Source organism: Oncorhynchus mykiss, chromosome 8, assembly GCF_013265735.2.
Source record: "Oncorhynchus mykiss isolate Arlee chromosome 8, USDA_OmykA_1.1, whole genome shotgun sequence".
Classification (NCBI taxonomy): domain Eukaryota; kingdom Metazoa; phylum Chordata; class Actinopteri; order Salmoniformes; family Salmonidae; genus Oncorhynchus; species Oncorhynchus mykiss.
Genome location: NC_048572.1, coordinates 8380528 through 8395206, shown reverse-complemented (window position 1 = coordinate 8395206; position 14679 = coordinate 8380528). Strand labels below are relative to the sequence as shown.

Genomic DNA, 14679 nt, shown 5'->3' with positions numbered 1-14679 from the left:
CCTTTTGGCACCTAAAGGACTCTCAGACCAGAGAACTCTCAGACCAAGAGAAACAAGATTCTCTGGTCTGATGAAAACAAGATTGAACTCTTTGGCCTGAATGTCAAACGTCACGTCTGTAAGAAACCTGGCACCATCCCTACGGTGAAGAATGGTGGTGGCAGCATCATGCTGTGGGGATGGTTTTCAGTGGCAGGGACTGGGAGACTAGTCAGGATCGAGGGAAAGGTGAACGGAGAAAAGTACAGAGAGCTCCTTGATGAAAACCTGTATATTCTCTAGACTTGCCCTGAGGGAATTGTTGATATGCTGTAAATGTTCTATTCTAGATAATTCTAGATAACATTTTCTTTGGAAAATAAATAAAAATGAAAAAAAAACAAAAACAAATGTCATTAGTATTTTAATCTGCTCTGCTAATGTCTGGTGCTGGAGTGAAACCATCCAGCATCCAGAAAAAGGGATTTGTGCGATATGCAAATATGCACATATAATGAGACATCACCTAATTTGCATGTTTGTATAAAATATTGATTGAAGAATATCTAAAAAAATGTGTGTCTACGTTCAACTGGTAAAAGTTGATTGTGACATAATTAAGATAAAACAAATCCCTATTGGGGTGTGGTGACATGAACGGGACAGTGTCACGATCGCAGATTAAATTCTTGTTAATATAACTGCACTGTCCAATTTACAGTAGCTATTACTCCGAAAAATGCCATGTTATTGTTTGAGGAGAGCTCCTAACAACAAAACACTTTTCAACTCGATAAGTTTGATAAATTCACCTCTGAAGGTTAAATGTGTACTTACATTCTGAAATCTTGCTCTGATTTATCATCCAAAGGGTCCCAGAGATAACATGAAGTGTTGTTTTGTTAGATAAAATCCTTTTTCATATCCTAAAAAGGTCCATATAGCATGCACGATCGATTTTGTATTTCTACTCGTTCAATTTGCAAAGAAAGGAATCTGTGAAAATGTAACCCTCAACCAGTCAAATCACATTTGTATTTATTCCCCAGAGATCCTAGAACGTAACCAGACTTCCCTAAATCATTAGGGGTGTAGTATACGCCTTCATGGCACGCTAATGACGCGGGCGGTCTTCACTTGATCGAATGTAACTTTCTCAAATAAGCACCAATCGGGGTCAAACAAAAGCTAGCTAGATAGCCAATGAGCTGGGCTTTACGGAAGTGTCGGGAAACCCTGTATCTGTCGCAAAATGTTGCTGCTAACCTTGTGCGACATCAAGCCTTTTCCTTTTGGACAAAAATTATAAGAATATGGAGAGTTATGAACTTATGAGAACTGGGTCTTTTGCAAATGTTGAACTTATGGCTACTAATATTGGAAATGCTAAATCAAAGTCCAAGTATACAGATTTGACGAAATTCTTGCAGAAAAATGTAATGTGAATGTCTCCTTCACGATTATAACCACACACACACACACATTGGTGAATACAGATGCTTCTGATGCTGAGAAAAATCTGGTGGTAAATGTCTGACAAGTACACTGAAATTAGACTACTAAATGCCTACTTAGACCCAATCACCACCTCTTCAAAGTAAGTTACTAAATATAATCCAGTTTGTAACATTCTCTATCAAAATGTGATTTTAAATGATGGGGAAATCAATGTAGTGAGCTTAGAAATTATTGATATAATTCCATTTTAAAGTGGTTAAAATTCATTCAATTGAAGGTAGACTATGATCAGCTAAAGAAAATATATATTTTCATCACGGTTTTGAAATGTTTATATATTTTTTTGTGTGAAAATACTAATATTAATAGACCAAAATGCAAACAAATCGCAAAATGAATAAGACGCAAAAATGTCAGCCTGTGATGCCTGGCCTTAAAATGTAAGCTTTTTTTCTTGTTGTGACTTTTAATCAGTTGAACTTCTTGTTCAGAAAATCACTAGCTCTGTTTTCACGCATGTTTTTACTATTCAGCCGCTGTGCCAATCAGCTGTGGGTTTTGTCATTGGATTACAATTCATGCTAGGGTGGGTGTAGAAGAGGCATTAACACACAATTTAATCAGAATATACATGTCACTTTTTTTTTTTAGTTAAAGATCATTATATTCATAAAATGATCTTTACAATAATTCCTCCAAACAGAGCATTATATGTTTTTGTATTTCTTGTGGGGAAAAATAAACAAGGTAGACTTGATCAACACAGAACACAGTCATGACAAAACATTTATAATACCAGTCGACAAGGTCTCATAGACGTTTGGAATGTCTTAATCCACATCACACTAATCTTGTGAATTATTCCGGAGGAGATATTCAGCCTGAAATAGATAAACACAAAAATGTAGTATTTAGAGAAAAAAAAGGACAATTCGGTTGGAAACGTGACATTTCTTTACTGTAGGCCTAGCTACTTCCGTACCTGACAACAATTCACATCCGTTTATTGGTGAAGTGCAACATATATAATTGAAGAGGAGAAGTAGGCTACTACTCTATTGAATCTGTTTGCTTCTATGGAAGACATCTGTTTTGCTTATTTCACCAGCCATCAGTCCTCCGTCTACTGGTCTCTGATGTATGTGTGTGTACAGTATATCTGGTCTCTGATGTATGCGTGTGTACAGTATATTTGGTCTCTGATGTATGTGTGTGTACAGTATATTTGGTCTCTGATGTATGTGTGTGTACAGTATATTTGGTCTCTGATGTATGTGTGTGTACAGTATATTTAGTCTCTGATGTATGCGTGTGTACAGTATATTTAGTCTCTGATGTATGTGTGTGTACAGTATATTTGGTCTCTGATGTATGTGTGTGTTTAGTATATTTGGTCTCTGATGTATGCGTGTGTACAGTATATTTGGTCTCTGATGTATGTGTGTGTTTAGTATATTTAGTCTCTGATGTATGCGTGTGTTCAGTATATTTGGTCTCTGATGTATGCGTGTGTACAGTATATTTGGTCTCTGATGTATGTGTGTGTTTAGTATATTTAGTCTCTGATGTATGCGTGTGTTCAGTATATTTGGTCTCTGATGTATGCGTGTGTACAGTATATTTAGTCTCTGATGTATGCGTGTGTACAGTATATTTGGTCTCTGATGTATGTGTGTGTTTAGTATATTTAGTCTCTGATGTATGCGTGTGTACAGTATATTTAGTCTCTGATGTATGCGTGTGTACAGTATATTTGGTCTCTGATGTATGTGTGTGTTCAGTATATTTGGTCTCTGATGTATGCGTGTGTACAGTATATTTGGTCTCTGATGTATGCGTGTGTACAGTATATTTTTTCTGTATGTCTCTTGCCGGTGACAAATCTGATTTCTCTTTGTGGGATTAATAAAGTTTATTTTATTTTTTAAATCAAATAAAAACATTACCAGGAAGTCTACCGGGTCGTCTGGCTTGGCCTTGCAGCACTCCATCATGCCCTCAGCGAGAGAAGGCATTACGTAATTCATCAGGTAGTTCCTCAGGGGGGCGGAGCGAGCCTCCAGCAGCTCGTGCTCCTGCCTCTTCACCTCAGTCACGTGACGGTTCTAGAGATACCCACACACACAACGTATGTACAGCTCAGCTAGACAGAAACTTACAGCTCCAGGGTTTACGTCGTTGCTGGTGGCCCACTCTTCCATGGTATACAAAGAGGGGTTTAAAGAGTTTATAGATCTGAGAGGACTGGATAGGGGTAAGCCATGTGGAGATGAGTTTATAAGGATTCCAAAATGGAATCAAATCTCAATGAGTAATGTGAGAGAGATGTTTCCTGAAATGCCACCCTATTCCCATTCTAGTGTACTACTTCTGATGCAGCCCATCTCTTACCCACTCCTCGAGCTGTGTGGCCATCTTGGCATCTCTTACCCACTCCTCGAGCTGTGTGGCCATCTTGGCATCTCTTACCCACTCCTCGAGCTGTGTGGCCATCTTGGCATCTCTTACCCACTCCTCGAGCTGTGTGGCCATCTTGGCATCTCTTACCCACTCCTCGAGCTGTGTGGCCATCTTGGCATCTCTTACCCACTCCTCGAGCTGTGTGGCCATCTTGGCATCTCTTACCCACTCCTCGAGCTGTGTGGCCATCTTGGCATCTCTTACCCACTCCTCGAGCTGTGTGGCCATCTTGGCATCTCTTACCCACTCCTCGAGCTGTGTGGCCATCTTGGCAGCGGTCTCAGCCTCCCTCCTATTCCACTCTGCTGTCTCCAGTACCAGGCGCTGTGCTGTCTCCTCTACGGACTTCCTCTCCATCTCCTCTCTCTCCTCAGGGGTGGGTCCGTAGTTCCTGGGACGCCCCACCAGCCTGGTGATTTTGTCCATCACAGCACCGTATTCAGGATCATTGTTCACCTCTGACAGACAGACAGACTATGAAAGACTGACAGACTTCCTTTCAATGCGTTGAGTTCTAATCAAATCACTATTTACTACAATTACTGGTTCTGATAACTACATTTGAATATTAGGGTTTCAAAATGATTCTATCTATCGCATGATTCTCTTTTGGTAAATCAATATCTACATTATTTCGTCCTTACCAATGTGCTCTGGGTGAATCTCCAGCTCGTCAAAGTAGTTCAGAACCGTTTCATCTTCCACGTTGGCCTTTCTAAACTTCTTCAGCCGGGTAAGGTACTCGTCTTTAGAGTAGCGCATTTTCTCTGCCACACTCTCAGGCAGGTTCTGCACCCGCTCCTTTAAAAAGTCATCCGATGCCTCCAGGGAGAAAATGAACTCTGCAGAAGAGACAGACGAGGGGGGCGGGGGGGGGGGGGGGGGGGGGGGGGGGGGGGGGGGGGGGGGGGGGGATCAGTGATAGACATGCAATACTGTGCAATTCAGTTATATTAACAATCACTTACCAGGAATGATCTTCTTGTTGAAGGCAGGCATTTTGGACCTGGGATCATCCTGTTCATCTGGAAAACATCAGTGTTTAAGAGAACAAGCAGGATGACAAGGTTATCTTTTTCATCATTTATTTGAAAAGTATTTTACGATATCATCAACGCTTTAATTGTAAATAACGTTAATTTGATTTATGTTATACCATAGAAGATCTCCTTGGCCTGATCGTAGGACTTGGGGAAGCCGTCGAGGACGAAGCCATGGTTCCTGCAAGGCGTTGAGTTCAGCTTATCACGCATGATACGGTACACAAGCCCGTCGCTCAGGCGACCTGCAAGAATTATGATGACATTCATGAAACCACTGCATCTTCATAATATGAAATCAAACAAATTATAGAGATGAGGGGCGGAGTCTAAATTAAATCTACAAACATGCTTTCAGGAACAACTCATGGCTGTGTTGTGGAATATTAATGTACCTCCATTTTGCTCCATGCTGTCCTTCAGAGAGTCCAGTTGGTCCTGAGCGTTACTGAGCGCCTCCTCACTCTCTCCCTCCTGCTCAGTGCCATTCACAGCCTCCTCCTGACATATAATGGACAACTCAAATGAATACCTGGATTAATATATTGTAAGATGTTGTTTTACAAAATGGTTCACACACCTATTGATACTGTAGAGTGTACATGTATAGTACAGAGACCTGTAATATCAGAAAATAACAAGGGGTGCATTTCTTTGGATCTACCACAAGGGGGAGGCATTTCCTATTTTACAAGAGAGAATAAATATGAAGCGCTTTACAAGTGTCATCGCTTTGCTTTTACTGACCAGATGTTGCATCTTCTCATCAATGACCTCTTTGAGGTTGATGTGGTGCAGTTTGTAATGTTGACACAGTTTCTCTGCCACGCTGCTCTTTCCTACTGCTGGAGGACCCAGGAGACAGATTCTGATGGGCTGATGGGGAAATCAAAGAGCATGATAAATATTTTAACAATTTTTGGCTTGAATATGAGTATATAATATCATATAAAATAATATAATGACACTATCTATAATCTATAATATATATCTATCTATAAACCTAAACACGGTGTTCATTCTATGTATTGCTGTGTAACGAAGCTTTCCTTCCAATAAGAGACAATACACATGTTCACATTCTAAATTGGTGCTGGGAAAATCTATTCAGTCCCTAGCTAAGAACAGAAGAGGTAAACATACAGTAGTTGGTTTGGTCCCTCACCAGTAGTAGTCTCAACAGTTTGTATTCCTCCACCACCCGGTTGATGTTATCAATGATGCCAGCCTCCGACACCCAGTGAAGGTTGAAGGTTTCCTTCAGAAAGATTGGCTCTATCCGCAGGTTGACACTCAGGTAATCCACATCAGCATTCTGGAAAACAAGGTGAAATTGACCAGACCCAGATCTACTGCTGTTCTGTCAATTTCCCGTGGTCAAACAAGACCACACAAACAGATCTGGGACCAGGCTAGTTAAGATATGCTCCAACTGACAACGGTCATTTCTGAATTAGCTTTTCCTAAACCTGAGCTGAGGGATGAAAACAGACAGACCGTCAGAACTTTGGTGAGGTAGGCCTCCTCCTTAGGGACTTTCTTGATCTTCCCTGGACCGAGCACAAAGCTTATTATCTAGCAGGGGGGATACAGAAAAAAATACACCAACCATTTTGTAGATCTACAAATCTATTTAAAGAAAGAAAGAAATGCAAAAATTTTACCAACTTGAAATGATCAACAAGATGTCTGTCTGGCTTAGCCTATTTACCTTCACAATATCCTCAAAAGTATTATTGGAATCATCCATAGCGAGGAAATAATGTATCTTTGGCTTGTGGTCGATTACATTCTGAATTACCCTTGTAGACAAAAGTAGACAATATCATATAATTAGTCTTTTTTTTCCCACCCAAACTCTAGCAGGTGCCCTTAAATAAGCAATAATTGAACATCAAGACAATGGAATGGATACAAACCCTGCAAGGTCGTTGACATGAATGGTAGGGATAATATTTGTGCCCGGCCCAAAAACAGGAACTTTTGCAAACTCCCCCAGCCAAGACGTCTTGAGGAGTCAAGCCAGAGGAAAGAGTGAGACAGAGAACATCCATCGATGTCTTGATAGAACAATAATGTCTCACGTTATATAGTTCAGATGTACCTTGAAGAAGTAGTGGAGGAGGTTTTCTCCCATTCCATACTGAACACCTGCCGCCACAACATAACTGGACAGCTTGGACTTTTTCTGTATGGTAAACAAAGGACTTGTTGTTTTTGTTGTTGTTGACATTGTTGTTGACAATTGCCGAACCCTACCCATTATACTTACGGTTTTGCCCAGTTTGAGCACCATTTTCTCTGCATTGGCGTGCTCCTTGAAGTTAGGATGATGTCTTTTCCTCCTGTAGTCGTCCTCCGTCAGAGGAATCTCTGGGTCATTCTAAGGACAGAAAATATACGAGTAATATTCAGAAAAGTGTATTGACACATATATAGATATAGTAGTTAGGAAACACGAGATTTGAATAGAAACTTACAGGATCGGCTGGCTTGCTCATTGCCCAGGTCATGACTGATGATATCAGAATGAATATCTTCTGAGACGCAAAACTCTCAATATCTGAGTGAAGAGCTGCAGCATAAAAGGAAGAGGAGACAGCGTCTTACCGTAGGTACAGTCGGCTATTGGCCATGCAGTATTTGCAATGTAACTCAAAAGGTCCAGGGCTGACAGTCTGAGAGTAGGGCTGACAGTCTGAGAGTAGGGCTGACAGTCTGAGAGTAGGGCTGACAGTCTGAGAGTAGGGCTGACAGACTGAGAGTAGGGCTGACAGACTGAGAGTAGGGCTGACAGACTGAGAGTAGGGCTGACAGTCTGAGAGTAGGGCTGACAGTCTGAGAGTAGGGCTGACAGTCTGAGAGTAGGGCTGACAGTCTGAGAGAAGGGCTGATAGTCTGAGAGTAGGGCTGTCAGTCTGAGAGTAGGGCTGACAGTCTGAGAGTAGGGCTGACGTCTGAGAGTAGGGCTGACAGTCTGAGAGTAGGGCTGACAGTCTGAGAGTAGGGCTGACAGACTGAGAGTAGGGCTGACAGTCTGAGAGTAGGGCTGACAGTCTGAGAGTAGGGCTGACAGTCTGAGAGTAGGGCTGACAGTCTGAGAGTAGGGCTGACAGTCTGAGAGTAGGGCTGACGTCTGAGAGTAGGGCTGACAGTCTGAGAGTAGGGCTGACAGTCTGAGAGTAGGGCTGACAGACTGAGAGTAGGGCTGACAGACTGAGAGTAGGGCTGACAGTCTGAGAGTAGGGCTGACAGTCTGAGAGTAGGGCTGACAGTCTGAGAGTAGGGCTGACAGACTGAGAGTAGGGCTGACAGACTGAGAGTAGGGCTGACAGTCTGAGAGTAGGGCTGACAGTCTGAGAGTAGGGCTGACAGTCTGAGAGTAGGGCTGACAGTCTGAGAGTAGGGCTGACAGTCTGAGAGTAGGGCTGACAGACTGAGAGTAGGGCTGACAGTTTGAGAGTAGGGCTGACAGTCTGAGAGTAGGGCTGACAGACTGAGAGTAGGGCTGACAGACTGAGAGTAGGGCTGACAGTCTGAGAGTAGGGCTGACAGTCTGAGAGTAGGGCTGACAGTCTGAGAGTAGGGCTGACAGTCTGAGAGTAGGGCTGTCAGTCTGAGAGAAGGGCTGTCAGTCTGAGAGTAGGGCTGACAGACTGAGAGTAGGGCTGACAGACTGAGAGTAGGGCTGACAGACTGAGAGTAGGGCTGACAGTCTGAGAGTAGGGCTGACAGACTGAGAGTATGGCTGACAGACGTTAAGAAAGGAACACATCTAGTTCATCGCAGAAATTGCTGAGATTAATCACAATGGCAAATTCTGAATTTGCTCAAATTGAGCTGTAATTAAATGTTTATTTTGTATACAAAAAGTCAATTTATCATGATGGTTTCATCCAACAGATGGCCTGGTCCATAGCCTACCTGAAATTGCCCAAGTTGCCTCATCTATCATCTCTGCTGTTGCATGTTCTGAGATGTTGTAAACCACCACATCACATTCCAATAGGCTTGGCAGCAGCTGATCTCGCTTCTGTGACTGGAATGGACATGGACAGACGTCAATGACAGGCCTAGATGAAAATTGCATGCCATTGCATAGCACTGAATGATGAAGTGTGTGGTTATATCAATATTGTATATTTAAGAAATAAGGCAAGAGGGGGTTCGGTATATGGCCAATACACCACTGCTAAGGGCTGTTCGCACAACACAACGCGGATACAGCCCTTAGCTGTGGTATATTGGTCACATACCACAAACCCCTAAGGTGTATTATTGCTATTGTAAACTGGTTACCAACGTAATACGAGCAGTAAAAATAAATGACTTGTCACCCGTGGTATACCACGGCTGTCAGACAATCAGCATTCAGGGCTTGAACCACCCAGTTTATAGTTGGTTATTAACTATACTCACTGCATAACATTGTAATGCAAAACTGGGTTTTTCCCCTTCGTTGTTTGAGATAGTTCCAACAATTTGAAAAGTCCCATCTTGAAGTGCTGTCTCATCCTCAGCGGGACCATCTTCATCTGCCTCCTCCAAGGAGCCGCCAACCATGCAGGTTGACAGAAACTATACACAGTCGCAAAAAAAGTGTAAACATTGTCAGCTACATTATGTAATATTTCGCCACATCAAACTCTGATACAAAAACGTATATCGTTGCTACTTTACCTTTGCGATACATTTAGAGGAATACGTATCAATATTGTTGACGAAAACTCGTTTAGTTCGGTAACTTCCCGTCTTTTCATTTGACATGTTTGCCGTTGTTGGGGAAAGAGGGACGCTTTGGGGTTGCTAACGTCACCTCAGCCAATGAAATAAGTGCATTTGCAAAAGTGAGCAATGAGCAATGACAGCACCAAAAGCGTCTTGCTTAGATACCAGTAAATTATATTTAAAAAAATACATCATTCAATGTTAATTTCATATTGTAACAAATGCAATGCATAAATGTAAACTTTTTTTACACAGGTTATTTTGGTGGCGTTTTGTGCAGAAGATAGCACTTGTTCTCCAGCTATTTTTGTCAGTCACGTAATAAAACTCTCCTCATGACTTCTACCTAGTAACTCTCTGTTGTGTCCTGTCATGTGAATGACAAATGCCTTCATCCTTTACCTTCCTCTGTGGGAAGGGTGTTGATTGTTTGGTGATTTAAAGTATGTCTTCCTCCAAAACTCACCGCAACTAGTCTTTTAAACTACTTTGTTACGAATAGTGTTGATATTAATGCAATTCACAATAGGACAGGTGATTGTAGGCTATTATACAGTGAGCTCCAAAAGTATTGGGAGAGTGACATATTTCTTGTTGTTTTGGCTCTGTACTCCAGCACTTTGGATATGAAATAATACTATGAGGTTGAAGTGCAGACTCTCAGCTTTAATTTGAGGGTATTTTCATCCATATCGGGTGGACAGTTTAGAAATTACAGCACTTTTTCTAAATAGTCCCCCCACTTTAGGGGACCAAATGTATTGGGACAAATTCACTTACAGTGCATTCGGAAAGTATTCAGACCCCTTAACTTTTTCCACATTGTTACGTTACAGCCTTTTTTAAAAATTGATTAAATGCATTTTTCCCTCATCAATCTACACACAATACCCTATAATGACAAGTGAAAACTGTTTTTTTAGAAATGTTTGCAAATGTATTCAAAATAAAAAAACAGTATTCAAACCCTTTGCTATGAGACTCAAAACTGAGCTAAACTAATAATCTGAAACACAACCAAAACAAACAGCAAATGCATCCAACAAATTTGTGGAAAAATGTGCCACTGTCCCAATACTTTTGGAGCACACTGTATGTGCAATGCAACCCATAAACACACACACACACCCTCCCCAACCCCCACACACCTATAGCAGCACAGGACAACAACAGGGTTAGTTAGCGTTGACATGGAAACTTCCAAAGCACTTCACATATTTATAGAGCTGACACTATCTGACAAACTGCTGGCACGGCCTTATCTGCCTTCAAACGGCTCAACTACCTACTACAGGCCTCTCTTTCAGCACACTGTAAAACACAACGACACAATGGAATGACTGTCAATGACAACACATTGTAAAACACAACGACACAATGGAATGACTGTCAATGACAGCATGCTATAAAACATAATTACAGACATGGCACCTGGCAGGAAGTTGTAACACATATGCATAGAATAGCAAGGTAGAGTGACAGAATTAGGCAGTAGATGCCACTGGCAAACTGTATAGATATTTCGATTGAGACTTCAGTTCTTATTCAAATAGGCAATACACTTAAATAACTCAAATAGAATACTGTAAGTCAAAGTTATTTTCACCCTTTTCAAATTGCATGATTTCATGCTCCTGTCATTCACCTAGTCGTTCTTTACACACTACTCAACAAGGGATCTAACTGCATCTAAATCCGGTCTTTACACACTACTCAACAAGGGATCTAACTGCATCTAAATCCTGTCTTTACACACTACTCAACAAGTGATCTAACTGCATCTAAATTCTGTCTTTACACACTACTCAACAAGTGATCTAACTGCATCTGAATCCTGCCTTTACACACTACTCAACAAGTGATCTAACTGCACATAAATCCTGTCTTTACACACTACTCAACAAGTGATCTAACTGCATCTAAGTTCTGTCTATACACACTACTCAACGAGTGGTCTAACTGCATCTGAATCCTGTCTTTGAGAGAGTATAGAGCAGGGGTCTGCAAACCTTTTGGCTCGAGGGCCACATCAGGATTTTGAAATTCAATGGAGGGCCGCATTTTTGGGGGGACCAATTGTTTGATCAAATCAATTTGCAGGGGCCTCTGGAGTGGTGAAGCGGTCTAAGGCACTGTATTGCAGGACTTGAGGGATCACTACAAACCTGGGTTCGAGCCCATGATGAGTCACAGCCGGCCATGACCGGGAGACCAATGAGGCAGTGCACAATTGGGCCCAGTGTCGTCCGCTTTAGGGGAGGGTTTGGCTGGCTGGGATTTTTTTGTCCCATTGCGCTCTAGCGACTCCTTGTGGCGGGCCTAGCACCTGCATGCTGACTGGTGTTTCCCCAGAAACATTGGTGCGGCTGGCTTCCGGGTTAAGCGAGCAGTGTCTCAAGAAGCAGTGCTTCTTGGCAGGGTCCTGTTTCGGAGGACGCATGGCTCCCAACCTTCACCTCTCCTAACTACCAATTGGATACCACAATATTGGGGAGAAAAAGGAGGACTCCTGATACTCCAAACTTTTTGAATTTCATAATTTTTAAAATCCATCAGATATTGACTGAATTATAGCACATAAAACATCTTACTGGTACGGAGTTCAGGGATTTTGGTGGGAATTCAGCAATTCAATTTATTGCCACATTCCCCCTTTTTTTCTTAGAATGCACTCAAATATAAATATTCTAATGAAATAAGGTATTTTTTAATATTCTTAATATTTTGAGTTAAAATAAAGATAATGATATGCGCCTCAATTGCATTAACACACAGGGCTCATTTGCATATATGAATACATTAACATAAAGGGGTGGAACAGAGCTGCCACCACCAACCACTTGCTCTGTTTAGTCCTTCCTGCACTCGCCTGTGCTGTCTAGACTGCCTCATTAATTACAGTTGTTGTCACATACTGTTGCATCATTCAACAAGTCTGTCGATAGCAGGATAGCCTCTGATTTAAATAATAATAATAATAATCAACACGCTAGGCTCTAGATTACACCTCTATATTAAGGGCGAAATTGTGGTGTAGATATTGAGAGGGATGAATATGTAGACAGGGAGTTCTCCCCCTGTATCACTATAATCTGAGTGTTCATTTTCAGGAAGTCGTTTTCATTTCAACGTGTCTAATTTGTAAAAATTTGAACTGTATTGATTATAACTTTTTTCAATTCCCCCCCCAAAATGAACATCCATCAAAACAAAGTTCTCTCTCGCCTCTTTCTTGTGATGTACGTGTTGAGGCAATGCATTACAGCCCTGATGAAGCTTTAGCGTTCTTATTGGATTGACCTGACTAGATCATACAGGAACAATTGTCCAGACAGATGGTTGAGTTTACGAATGTACGGTTTATTAACCCAACTTTACACAGGCTACTGTTTGGACGTGGCCCTCGCCAAACAGATGAAGGATACCCTATAAAACAACCGTGGCCTTCTCTTGTGAAGGCCAGACATAAGAGAGTGAACAAAGGCTAAACCCAGTCTTAACTTCCAATGCTCCATCCCCCTGCTCAACCCCCCTCCACGCCACTCCGCCAACCCGCCAGGAAGCCCGGCGTCAGAACATTCTTGGCATTCCCGTGATTGGCAGATAGCAGGTTGATTGGTATGTCAGACCCCGCGAACACTGGGTACTGGTAAGTACAACACAACCAACTAATAGCCTAACACATAACACACAGCTGACTGTGCGGGTCGCCACATTATAGATGCAACATCAACACATATTCCCATGAGCCCATTTCATCCATTACCAGGGTCTGTTTAACAAACATTTCCGTGGTCGTAACGTTAACAGGCACAAGCAATAGTATGAAAGAGTCGCATGCGAGTGCTAATGCTAAAAAGCATTTGAGGTCGACAGAACAGCTGCCTATGGTGATGACCACTGCTGCCATGCGCACGCACGCATGCACCCCCCCCCCCCCCCCCCCCCCCCCGCCACACACACACACACACAGACACACACACAATCCTTGTGGGGACCAAACAATCAATTCCCTTTCAAAATCCTATTTTCCCTAAACCTAAACCTAACCCTAACTTTAACCCCAAACCCCTAAACCTAAACCTAACCCTAACCATAGTTGTAGCCCTAACTTTAACTCCAAACCCCTAAACCTAATGCCTAACCCTAACTTTAACCCCAAACCCCTAAACCTAAACCTAACCCTAACCATAGTTGTAGCCCTAACTTTAACCCCAAACCCCTAAACCTAATGCCTAACCCTAACTGTAACCCCAAACCCCTAAACCGAATGCCTAACCCTAACCATAGTTGTAGCCCTAACTCTAAACCTAACCCCTAAGCCTAAAATAGCCTTTTTCCTTGTGGTGAGCGGCGAAATGTCCCAACTTGTCCGAATGTTCCTCGTTTTACTATCCTTGTGAGGACTTCTTGTCCCCACAAGGAAATTAAAAACCAAAACACACACACACACACACACACACACACACACACACAAACAGGGCAGGCCAGGCCAGGCAGCTGTCAGAGACAGACATATCCTGGATCTCCTGTGTTTACCTTATAAGGAAGAAGTTCCCTTAAAATGATGCCCTGTTTCAGACCTATTCTGATTATTCTGGTCAATTCTCACTGGGCTTGGTGCCACTTGACCGTGAAACAAGTAAAACATTTTTTTTTTAGATATTTTTTTCAATGGTGATTCAAAGTGATTTCCTTTTCCTTTTTCACCCCCGTTGGTAACAGACTATGGTATTTGTTTAGCCTCATTATTGGAGTAGTCCTCATTATTGGAGTGGTCCTCATTAATGGAGTGGTCCTCATTATTGGAGTGGTCCTCATTAATGGAGTGGTCCTCATTATTGGAGTGGTCCTCATTATTGGAGTGGTCCTCATTATTGGAGTGGTCCTCATTATTGGAGTGGTCCTCATTCTTGGAGTGGTCCTCATTATTGTTGTGGTCCTCATTATTGGAGTGGTCCTCATTATTGGAGTGGTCCTCATTATTGGAGTGGTCCTCATTATTGGAGTGGTC

General features: G+C 42.1%; 1 protein-coding gene across 2 annotated transcripts; it reads right to left on the bottom strand.

Annotated features, from left to right (window-relative positions):
* Window positions 1–1757: 1757 nt before the first annotated feature.
* Window positions 1758–9757, bottom strand: LOC110529318 (adenylate kinase 7). 2 transcript variants are annotated; one of them, XM_021611441.2, is made up of 18 exons: window positions 9618–9757; window positions 9357–9515; window positions 8862–8976; window positions 7418–7512; window positions 7210–7320; window positions 7042–7125; window positions 6857–6945; window positions 6649–6739; window positions 6435–6512; window positions 6103–6252; window positions 5685–5813; window positions 5333–5438; window positions 5054–5182; window positions 4866–4922; window positions 4542–4739; window positions 3829–4355; window positions 3384–3542; window positions 1758–2318 (listed from the first exon to the last, which is right to left on the bottom strand). In XM_021611441.2, the coding sequence occupies exons 1-18, from the start codon at window positions 9702–9704 to the stop codon at window positions 2283–2285; spliced, it is 2400 nt and encodes a 799-aa protein (XP_021467116.2). In that variant the 5' UTR covers window positions 9705–9757; the 3' UTR covers window positions 1758–2282. The 2 variants fall into 2 exon arrangements, with proteins under 2 accessions (XP_021467116.2, XP_036840564.1); XM_036984669.1 differs by having other exon boundaries at window positions 4141–4355; window positions 9618–9754.
* Window positions 9758–14679: the final 4922 nt, after the last annotated feature.

What these genes read in the sequence shown, in the direction of transcription:
- LOC110529318 (XM_021611441.2), bottom strand. Translation starts at nt 9,704, where the DNA reads ATGTCAAATGAAAAGACGGGAAGTTACCGAACTAAACGAGTTTTCGTC. An exon ending in CTTTTGAGGATATTGTGAAG is followed by an intron (nt 6,513 to 6,648) that starts GTAAATAGGCTA and finishes CCCCCCTGCTAG; the next exon opens with ATAATAAGCTTTGTGCTCGG. An exon ending in GATTCACCCAGAGCACATTG is followed by an intron (nt 4,356 to 4,541) that starts GTAAGGACGAAA and finishes TCTGTCTGTCAG; the next exon opens with AGGTGAACAATGATCCTGAA.